This window comes from Ostrinia nubilalis, chromosome 12 (assembly GCF_963855985.1).
Source record: "Ostrinia nubilalis chromosome 12, ilOstNubi1.1, whole genome shotgun sequence".
Taxonomy (NCBI): domain Eukaryota; kingdom Metazoa; phylum Arthropoda; class Insecta; order Lepidoptera; family Crambidae; genus Ostrinia; species Ostrinia nubilalis.
The window spans coordinates 8250937-8262946 of record NC_087099.1 but is presented as its reverse complement, the minus strand read 5'-3'; the positions used below and the strand labels follow the sequence as shown (position 1 = coordinate 8262946).

Sequence of the window (12010 nt, the reverse complement as noted above, 5' to 3'; positions counted from 1 at the left end):
CTAACAAAAATATAAAATGTTTTGTTTGTGGCAAATTAGGTCACAAGGCAAGTAGATGTCGTAAGAGCAAGGAACACAGATATAAAAGTTCCTCATCTGGTGAAGATTAATTACACAATTAATTTTAGATTATCTGTTTTTCTACGCTTGCCTACGGGGCCTCTACAGCGTATACACTGTGCTTGCTTTCGAAGCCCTATATCACTATTCTGTGAATTATTAACTCCTTGCCTTCGGGGCCTACACAGCGAGTGATACCTGCTTTCGGAGCCTTAATTCACCTTGGTTGTAGTGGCTGACACTTGCTTCCGGGGCCTACACAGTGTTTTGCCTTAATTTGCTCTCGGAGCCTCACACAATACTATCTTCATGTGAATGATGACGCTTGCCTTTGGGGCCTCCATAGCGTGTGTTCTCTTACATTGCCTTGTCTATCGGGACCTTATGGTGCTAGTCAATAATGCTTGCTTTCGGAGCCTAACAGCATTGGTTCAGTGTTTGCCTTAGGGGCCTAACAGCATTGGTTCAGTGTTTGCCTTAGGGGCCTAACAGCATTGGTTCAGTGTTTGCCTTAGGGGCCTAACAGCATTGGTTCAGTGCTTGCTTTCGGAGCCTAATAGCATCTGTTCAATGATTGCCTTTGGGGCCTAACAGTCTTGGTCTAGTGCTTGCCTTAGGGGCCTAACAGCATTAGTTCCGTGCTTGCCTTAGGGGCCTGCCAGCACTAACTCAGTGGTTGCCTTCGGGGCCTTGCCACTATCAGGTCACTCTCTTCCTTGAGAGGGGATGACATCTTCCTTGGACATCGTAGTGACAAGGCGTGATGTACGAGGACCGCTGCGATGTGGTGGTGGTGGAGCCTGCAGACGCTGCTGCTCCAAAGGTCATCTTCGGAGGACCGAAGATGTTGCAGGATGGCCGAGTTGTTAGCGGGTTAAATCGAATCTACGCATTCCATCACTATTCAATCGATGACTCGTGCACTTCACTACGATCTGTCACTTGACTTTCGGTATTTTCGCGCGTATATTAATGCTAAATGTTTTAATGTTCAAGTTTGCTAATAAATGTGGTTAATAAGTAAATTCAGTCTTTATAATACGCACGGCGACGAATTGGAAAAAGTGCAAGCTGCCACTGATTATATACAATTAAGGTCACCGTAGTCCCTAAGTCGCCTCTTACGACACCCGCGGGAAGACTAGGGGTTGGTGACAAATGTATTCTACTCGTCGTAAGAGGCGACTTAGGGACTACATATCAAAAAGAGAACGGGCAGCAGCGCTCTCTGATAAACATCAATCTTTTAAACTGCGATCTTCAACCCGCCTGCCAAGCGTGGAGATTATGGCAAAACCCTCCACTATAGTGGAGGAGGCTCATAGTCTAGCAGTGGACTGTAAAGGACTGTTGATGGAGGTCACCGTATTTGCGCTCACTACTTGGCGCCACTGATTTGATCTGTGCCTTAGCTTTGACAGTGATGTGGGCGTCAGGTGAAGGTATCAGGGATGCTTTTAAATATATGTGGTCCCTGGCCTGGGGCGAGCATAATGCCATCTGTGGTGCCCAGGCAAGCCGATTCGCTGTTGGAGGGGAGGCTCTGAAAGTTATCAGGATATTCTTGTAATGATGAAACTATCTGCATGGCAGATGATACCTTGAAATGTCCATGCCCTTGAAAAGGGTTCCATTTAGTACCCAGTCGTATCCAATGTTCCACAAGATCGAACTCAAAAAAGACCCATGTGGATCTTCGGGCTCGATGCCATGGTGTCAAACCTGGCCGGCACTATTAAAAAGGAAAATTTACCGGTTCTACAGGAATTCTTCAGTCAAAAGACCCCTTAGATAAGGAAGAATCTTAAGGTATTGAAGTGCCTCCAATATGCAACTATCTGGGAAACGAGGCGGGACGCTGTTAAGCCTCGTCGAGGAGGACTATGGGCCTAGAATGAGAGTTACGGTCAGTAGTAGCTGAACTTTGTTCCCATGTACAATTACTTATGTGGCAGTTAATGATTTAAACAAATCTATTAATCCAACGTAAAAGTCAGTAAGTACCACTTACGTCATTTGTAATTAGAAACTTTCCGTTGTATAAGTGAGTAAATGACAAATAATACACTAATTGTGATTATTTTTTGATAATTCTTCATGATTTATAAAATATACCTCATATAAAACTATTATACCAAATTTCATCAATGTATGATAAATAGAACGCGAGCTACACATGTTTAAACCTTCAAACCGCTCTCCTGTAAAATTGGCCGTTTTCAGATACGTTATTATACGTAGGGACCGTCGATTTATTCCTAGAATTCCCGTAACACCGTCAAATTTCCCTTTCGAATTCAAGACAGTGCAGTTTCCCATCAGTCTGCTTCGTAATGACTATAAACAAAGCTCAAAGTCAAACTCTAGGGACCTCTGCTTGAACTCCCATGAGTGCACAGAGGTATGCAGGTAACCGCGTGTGATGCTCATAGTAATTTTCGATACAGAACCCCGTACATACGTCATACATACAATAGATAGAAAACACCCAGACCAATACAAACAAATATGTTTCTGCAATTTTAGTATGATATTTTTATTTATTAATAAACAAAAAGACTGAACAAAATTGATGCGTTTACTGATTAATGTTATTAACCATATGCAAAGCTTCGTGAATTGCAACAACTATAATTTATTATCCAAGCTCTAAATAATCGCTACTAAGAATAACTTATCATAAAATGTTTTTCCTAGCTCCCAAGGGCCTACCGATAGGTCGGGTGACGTAATCTTGAAATTCTTTAAGCCGGCGCAGAACTTCTAGAAGATCGGGCGACGCCACGGCCACTTTGAACCGTGTTTAGTTCTGCAGTTATATTTTATATTTATTCGATTTTAAAATATATTCCCAAAAAGTCTGAAAGGTGTTTTAATTTGTATCACTTGGATATGATTTGTATTAGAAAGTGTTGTGAGTGTGACGCTTGAAGGGAAGGAAGTCAACCTAACCTAACCAACTGCGTATTTTTCTATACTGTGTAGCTGGAAATTGTGGCGGGAGCTCTTTGGCGCGCTGTCTTCGGCGAAGAATTGCGCACGCAGATTTTGACAGCGCGAAATACCTACTTTAGCAGAAATACCAAGCCTTAACCTAATTTTCATTAAGTTTGACTTAACTGGCGTGTCCATTAGGTGTCACGTAAAGTTTTGGGTCAATTAACTTGGAAACTTTAATAGGATCAGGTACCAGGCATCAGTTTCATTATAAGGGATTTAAACTGACATCATCTATTAAAGATAAAAATTGTCATAACGATTTTGCTGGGAATATTCGAGCTTTGACTTTTAAATGGCGTAAAATGTTTCTAAATATAGTGTTACAATATCGTTAAAATTTTAAAATGATGTCTACGCCAAAACAAAATCATTCACGTTATTTGAATACCAGCTTAAAAAAATCAAGCATCGTCTAGTCAATGGCCCCCTCAAAATGCTTTTCCTCCCCATTTTCTCGTAAGAGCCGATCCATCTTAAAAATAACCATCATTAGTCGATGGTGAGACGGCTATTCGTTGGAGTTTCATATTTCTTTTAACAAGCGACCGATCAAATTGCATGCTCACTGAAGTTGCAGGAGTAGTCTTAATTACACTATCATTAAAGAAATTAAAGGACAGTGCCAATCCATGTATGGAAGTTGGACCAAGTGCTGCCCAGAATGAAACTATAGTGCATTTTGTTCCTCATGCCAATACTAATTTGTAAACCGGAGCCCACTGAAATCTATCCCTGGAGTTAAGAGAAAAAAAGAGTTTTGTTTTGAATTATTTACGTACAAAATATCATCGATGTATACCTACTACGCATAAGATTTCGCGATTTTGGCATTAAATAACACTCGCTATGTTGAACTTAACCATACTGCATCCGTACACCTTACTTTAGTACGACTTCGACATTATTTATAAGCGATCAAGCGCTGTTTCAGTAGTTTAGTTAGTTGACCGAAATTAATTATTTCCAAAATGGAGCAAGAAGTTTTAGCTTACAATAACTTCAATAATCGATTGTAATACACCAATAAATTGATTTTTCGCAAGGATAGAGAACTAAAACTTCTTGCTTCATTTTGGAAATAATGATTTTTGTCAACTAACCAAACTATTGCAACAGCGTTAGATCGCTTCTAAAGAATGTCTAAGTCGCACTAAGGTAAGGTGTACGGATGCAGTATGGTTAAGTTTAACATAGCGAGTGTTATTTAATGCCAAAATCACGAAATCTTATGCGTAGTACGTATATATCGATGATATTTTATATGTAAATAATTCAAAACAAAACTCTTTTTTTCTCTTAACTCCAGGGATAGATTTCAGTGCGCTTCGGTTTACACATTAGTATTGGCCTGAGGAACAAAATGCACTATGGGTTGATTCTGGGCAGCACTTGGTCCAGACCCTGGCACTATCCTTTAATATGAGCAATAGCTAATTAATAAACACACCATCATTTGGCCTACCCTTTTTTTGCGACTGATCTACAAACTTCCGTGATTTCTACTCTCACGGAATACTAATCTACTGTAGGTACTCGCAGAGTGTTAGATCGTTTTACAAAGGTTGCTTGCTTACCACCAAACCCCTTTAATAATCGAGAATGTTGTTTCAATCAGTCAACAGCAGAATATGCATGTTGCTCCTGTACGTCGCGATAGGACGCTTTTTGCTTAAAACAATTTAAAGCTGCCTATTATTAACATACTCCCTAAGGCTTTTATTCAAATTGAGCGAGGAATCAGCGGAGAAATCTGCTTGAATTCCGCTGAGAAACACGATTATATCCCGAGAGAAAACAGATCGGTTGGCGTATTTCGGAAAGTCAGCGATTCTGTGACGGCTTAGGTACATTTTTAATGATCTAGGTTCTGCCCAATTATTGAATACTGAGACCTATTAACCCCCAGTGTATAATTAATTATATTCTATACCCAAATAGATTTCGAATCTATTGTTTGCGTACTCATCACAATGTGATTTCATTTAATCTAGAGATAAAAAAAAACTTAAGTAGCGACGTGGACATTTTTTTGACGACCAAAACAGTTATGATTAATTTTCTTAGTAAGAAAAGGATGATACTGTCATTCTTCAGTCTGGATAATGGAATTTTGCTACAGAGTTTTGTCTAATCCTCAGAATACGGAACAAACCAGAAACCGTCAACAGGCGTAAATGTGTATTCATATAAATTACTCCAAAACGCACTAATTTGACTTTAGAGCAATTAGTCAATGGCCGGCGCGCGCATTGTTTACATATCCGTCAGATTGACACTTTATAATTAAATTATGCCGTCTTGTGCCGTTCCAACATGTAAGAATGCTACTGGAATTACGAAGAAAGTGCATGGGATCATGTTTTATCCGTAAGTAGCACATTTCCAATTCATTTTAATTAAATAATAATTTTCAAAAAAAAATCACGGTTGTATTTTGTAAGTGCCACAGGTCAACGGAATATTTTACCCTACTTTTTTATATTGAATTACATTTGTCTATAAAAAATTTACGCGTTAATTTTGTTAGCGTTACCACAGAATAATGGAATATTTTCCCCATCCTTATTGTTTTAATTAGTTTTTAGTGTATTTTCATCCATGACAATATGACAACCTGATTAATTAAATTATAAGTGCCACTTGTGGTCTAATCTGAATAAATATTTTTGATTTTGATTTGATTTTAATATTTGAATTAATTTATAATATTACCTACTCCCTAAATAATGAGGAGATAATAAATTACTATCGTGAATTTCATACTTTCCCATTTATTCAAAAGTAAGGCATTGGTATCAACAGATCAGCAGCAGCAATATTTGTATATTTAATAATAATTTTAAGTAATTAATTATTGCTTACATACTTATACTTACTCTGATTTTCTTTCAGGATACACAGCCAGAGTTGCCTCGCAATCAAATTCAAGTATTGGTGATGTTTTTGATTTGGATTCTGTTTTTGACTCCAAGAAAAGTTAAACTAAAAGCACTACTGCGCCGTAAACAAATGTTTTGTTATCGATATGTTTACATAATAAAGAACCTTAAGTTTATTTTTTGTTTTACTTGGCATTCTAAAATTTATATTCGACTTTTGTAATTGACTTTTAAATAACATATTATACCTACATGTAGTATATTACACTATTTAATAGAAATAAATAATCATCTACACTTAGTTACTTCGGAGTAAAAATTAAATTCATAGGTAGGTAGGTACTATCTATGCCTATGGCCAGTCATGTCGTCTCGTTCTATCGCAAAGAATCACCATTTGATGAGAGCGAGAGCAAAAACGGAAATGGATAGTTAATATACTGTGGCCGTGTGTACTTATTTCACTTACTTATTTTTTACTTGTTTAACATCTCATTAAAAAAATACATAATTTTACCCCGAAAATGGGGGTGTCACACGGCGCTAGTAACACTAAAGGGGGTAGAGGGGCGCGGGAGGGGAAGTATTTTGGACACAAGTTGCCGCGTAGAAATGTTATCGAACACGCCTTCTGGTTTGTTCTGTATTCTGAGGTCTAATCATTAAATACCTGTTGAACTGCTCGTATGTAAGCTTACTCGTATTTGTAGTATTTTCACCGGAGTTCGTCGTAGCACGCTACGGCTCTACTACGTCGTAGCTGAAAACTAATATCGGCTAAATTAGCCCATTATTATAATCGATTTCTTTTGTTGACAGATCATTCGAATGCCACGGAGCTGTTCACGAATGGTAATGCAGTGAGGATGAACCCCAAAGGGGACAGGGACGACAGACACTACCACGTGTGTGATGACCAGCTATAATGGTACATTCAGTGATAAGTGTTGAAGTGAATAAGATATGAAGTGCTGTGAATAAGTTATGGAGTTTGAAGTCTCTAAAATAGTTCAGTCGTAAGTGTAAAGTTTCATTTTTAAAACTCAATAGTTTTTAGGGCTCCGTACTAGTTTTGTATAATGTCAAATAATTCGAACTGGAAAACTATAGCAACATTATTAAAGATATTTTCAGACTTTTACTTTTACTGAACCTATTTACTTTTATATTCAACAGTAGTGACGATAATGACAATGTACGGAAGCCCTGCATGCTAGATAAAACTCGTATTTGGCCGTTTTTTATACGATATGCTCAATAAAATAGGGCTAATCTATTATAAGTTATAAAATAACGAGTTAGGTACTACATTAATATTACGCGTATTTGTATGATGTGATAATAACATAAATTTTATTCCATCTTCTATTTGTAAGAGTATTGTAAAGGAATCCGTATCAACTTTTCAATTTGTTTTCTAGTCATCATGCTTTTGTATGATTGCTTCTACTTAATAAGTTGTAGTTTTCACTTTAATAAAATTCATAAGATATTAAATTTGATATTCTTATCTTTATAATTCTAATCATTATTATTAAAATGAATCCCAACTAACGACTTGAAATTGTATAAATATTTAGACATTTATACTAAATGTTGGTTTATTTTTTTATAAACGCAGGACGTCCCAGGCATTTAACTTATAATTTTCTTCGTTATTTTGTGTATTTTGATTGATATTACCCATAGCTTATCCGTTAAGCTAGCACCCATAACACAAGCATTAAGTTGCTTACTTTGGGGCTAGCTGGCGCTGTGTGAAATTGTCCAAAGATTTATTTATTTATTATTTATTTATTATATTAAGGAGATTTTTTATTTTCACGACACTAAAGTCAAAAAACAACTATCGATGTTCTCATATTTTTTACAAATTAAATTCTTATGTAAGCATATGATCATGGTGTTCATGGCAAATAAAAAACAAGATATTACTTACTGTTTCCATAAAAACAATAGTACAGATATTATAGAACAATCACTAGTACGAGCATAATGTTCAAGACGGTAACAAAGATATTTTGGACTGGTTGTTAAAATAGGTATTTAGAAACATGGATATTTGTAAATAATTTAAGTTTTAACTCATCAAAATAATTATGAATGTAATAGAAATGAAATGTTATTTTCGTACGAATGAATTAAAATGAGAAACAATAATATTTTAATGTTATTTAAAATAAAATGTCTAAGAATGCAGTTGTATAAATTATTTTTCAACATAAATTTGTTGTTGTTTGCATTGGTTGTTTAATTTTATACATAGTAGGAAAATCCTCAGGACAACTTATCACATGGTGTTAAGAAGTAGGTAATTGACCTTTAGCATTCTTATCTTAGGATACTTAGGTAGGTACTACTTTTATCCTCCTTGTGTAAAAAAGATTTTTTATTGCATTATCAAATAAATTTGATCTAGGTCATACCTATCATATCTACCATATTCCTAGCCTGAAGTTCGAAACTCAACATTACATACACCTAAAGATTAGATGTAAAGCCTGAAAATTTATTGTATACTCGTAAATAAAACCTTTTTGTAGAACACACATACCTACTGCTTTAATTTCATCAAGAATTTCCTTACAACAGAAACTTATCAACTGATTTAATTGTACAGAAAGTAGGTATCTGTAGTAATTTCAATGGAACTTGATTTACTTAGAACGTGAAGTTTATGGAGTAGATGCGCGACTATATCCTAATTGTAATTCAAAACGTGCCTGTTCCTACTACGAGTAATTTTAATCTGATAAGGAAGCTAAAGTTTCACGAGTTTGTATTGTGAAGCCAACACGGGTGGGGTCGATGATTTGATTTAGGCGTCATAACATTTGCCTTTATCGCTTAAAGTATGTAACTTTAAGGTAAGTTTTAACCAGGAAAGCTTGCGCAGGCTTGGTCCTTAGAAGATGGAAAGGATGAGATCGTAGAAGGACAGCTTTTGCTACAGAAACTACCATGATCTTTTTACTTTATTTTTTTTGTATCTATAATGCAGTCTACAAACCAAACCCGTTGTCTGTGTACCCAACAGGACCACCGACCTGCCGATGTGAGTCGTCGACTTTTGACAAAAGGCTGGATTGCACCATCTTACTTTAACTTTGACAAACGTACAAAAAATTGGCCAAGTGCGTGTCGTATAAATCCACCGACACCAAGCCGCCGTGCACGTGCTGTGTGTAGAGACCTTAAGTCTATCGCCATAAGCATTGTTATATTTTGGCTGTTGGAGTTAGATAGACATAGGCATTTTCTAAACCCAATTTTATTTACGGCAAGCAACGCCAATATACGGAAAAAGACACGTCGTCTACAACCCAAGTTTTCCGTAGAATAGCAATACATTCAGCTCGTTAATGTAGTTTATGGTCCTCAATTGTCCCTCGTAATTGCTTCAAATGCTTCTTATGTCATTCTAAGCAGGAAAAATCTGTCCTTTCCTGACCTTCCAGGCTTTTCCTTGCCCATATCATGTCTATCTACCGTTTACGTTAATAGCAAGTAAGAAAGGCCACAAAAATATTTAAAAAATGGATTATTTTTAAAATCGTCTTTTTCGCGTCTTTTCTAGCAACTGAAATATTGAAACTCGATTAATTTTAAAATCGTTTTTTATTGTCTTTCTACTTGGAACATTTCATTTCATAAAATACCTCGGCTTACAAATAGTTTAGTCTGACTATTGACATGACATTTCTAATAAATCAAGGTGGTGGGCAATGAACTGATTTCATAATAATATTTTCGTTGTCTTGAAGACAATTTTATGCTATGCTCGGAGTTTACTTGCGTGATCGAATCAGAAATGAAAAGAGGAGAAACAAAGTGACCAATATAGCTCGTAAAATTGCATAAATCAAGTGGCAGTCGACGAGGCACATAGCTCGTAGAGACGATGGCCGTTGGGGCAGAAAAGTTCTCGAGTGGCGACCACGACGAGCCGGAACATGGGTAGACTCCCACTAGGTGGACCGAGGATCTAGTGAAGGTCGCGGGGAGAACCTGGATGCGGGCAGCGCAGGACCAGTCGTTATGGAAGGGGGGGAGGCCTTTGTCCAGCAGAGGACGTCATTTGGCTGAAACGAACGAATGAAGACAATTTGAAGGAGAATTGTTTACCTATTTCTAGATATTTGACTTTCACTTGCTTGCAAAGCTTCTGAGAACAAACCGCGTATTTATTGATTTCCCATTTCAATTTAAATTACTCTGGAAGTTTGAACAGATCCTATTGTTTGTATATCTATTTGTTTTCGTTATTCAAAGGAAAACCGCCTAAAAGCGAAGAAACAACAGCTACTTTGACAGACGATTGCCAAGGATATAACTTTTCAGTAATTTGTAAAAGTTATCTTTTCATGAGACCCGTCTTCTTGTGACAATTTTATTGTTAATCATTCAAGGAAATAGATAATAACCAACTGAAGTGAAATATGTTTTATCGTTTTACTTCTGTTTTTTTTACACTAATTTATTGATTCCTTTGTAAGTTACTACTTTATAATTTTACTGTAATTTTAGGTATAAAAAATTCTAGAAGATGATATATTATAATTATCCCCTGATTTCTGAGAGTTTGCTGAATCTTATTAATTTAACTTATAATAATATTAATTTCTAAGTCATAAAGTGAAGATTTTAGATGTCTCCTCTAGACCTTATTGTAATGTCTAGAAATCCAAAGTTTCATCAATAGTGGACTTGTGATCAAAAAGGTTACCTAAAGGCCCTATTCAGTACCTAAGCACTCGCACCTACATTCCATTTACAGCCACTTAGGCTGAAAAGTTTATCGCTCGCAGAATAACAACATCCCAAATGGATATAAGACCGAAACCCATCGGCGGAACCCCAACGTTTTATCAAATTTGGCCAATCGCCGTCGCATTTACACGATATTACAAAAACGGAACGACTTCAAGCGAAATTATTTTTGCCTTCATCGACCTTTCCTTGTGTTTCATTTGAGATTTAAAAAATGATACCAGAGAATGAATGTTTGGAATGGCTGTAATAAGACGAAAGTAGAATATTTTTTATTTTTAGTTATACTTACCACCGATATTTTATATTACGATAAGTACTAAAGTAATAAAAGTAAGACTCGAAGCGGCGATAGGCAAAAGGTTTCGGCATCGAATTGGCGATTCAAGATTTTGAGCCCGGTCTACCGCAATTGTTAGCTGGAGGGGTTAATGGTATTATAAGATTTATATACCTGGAACCTGGGGACTGTAAGTTTGATTTACATAGAATGTAGATGCTTTTATGATGTACTGGTTCCCTTACATTAGACATCACATTTTAAGAAGTCACCGCTATTACTTACAAGTATTATAAAGCATACGATACCACAGTATTTTGTTTGACATAGTGGTAAAGAATGATGGCAGCTAGAAAAAAGAACTGTTAATTGAGATCATAATATGGCCAGCAATGGATTTAATATGGTCTAATTAACATCGATAATTACCTTGTATTGACTCATTACTTACCTCAACCAGGCTCGGTAAATACACTCGGGAAGGTATATCTATGTAGGTACGGAGGCAATTTAAATTAGATAAATAATTGAGACGTGAAATAGAACACACCCAAGGGACATTCCACTGAAAAATGTTTTCGTGGAAGCCACCAAAATACATTGCAACTTTCGTAAACAAACAAGTTAATAATTATCAAGGACACAAACATATGTGATCTGATTTAGAACTCATCTGAGTACCGAATTTAGACACGAGTAGCATAAATATTCTATTTGAGGCTCGTGAAACGACTGTTGAAACCTGATTCAATCATAAGCATACATTTTAGCGTTTGATTGGTTGAATACCAATGTTAGGGTATTACATAAAGCTACTTAGTCTTACTTAAGGGACGTCTCCTATACAGACGTTTTCCCTTTTTAAAATGGGTTTAATTTTGACATCCGCTTGCCAAAATCGTTTCTTGCTCTTTTAAAAGGGGATGGGAGTTAACGATGTGGAATAACCGATGTAGCATTACTTCAGGCGAGATGAAAAATGTTGCATTAAACACGACTTCTCCTACTACCTTATGTATTG

At 36.4% G+C, this 12010-nt stretch overlaps 1 protein-coding gene across 2 annotated transcripts in view; it reads left to right on the top strand.

The window, feature by feature from the left end:
• LOC135076891 (tachykinin-like peptides receptor 86C) overlaps positions 1-8120 on the top strand; it is an 87747-nt gene extending 79627 nt beyond the window's left edge. Inside the window, exon 9 of one of the 2 annotated variants that reach the window (XM_063971402.1) lies at positions 6759-8120. In XM_063971402.1, the coding sequence (XP_063827472.1) occupies positions 6759-6865 (107 nt within the window). In that variant the 3' untranslated portion in view covers positions 6866-8120. The remainder of the gene's footprint in view (positions 1-6758) is intronic. The other variant, XM_063971403.1, reaches the window with a different exon arrangement.
• Positions 8121-12010: the final 3890 nt, after the last annotated feature.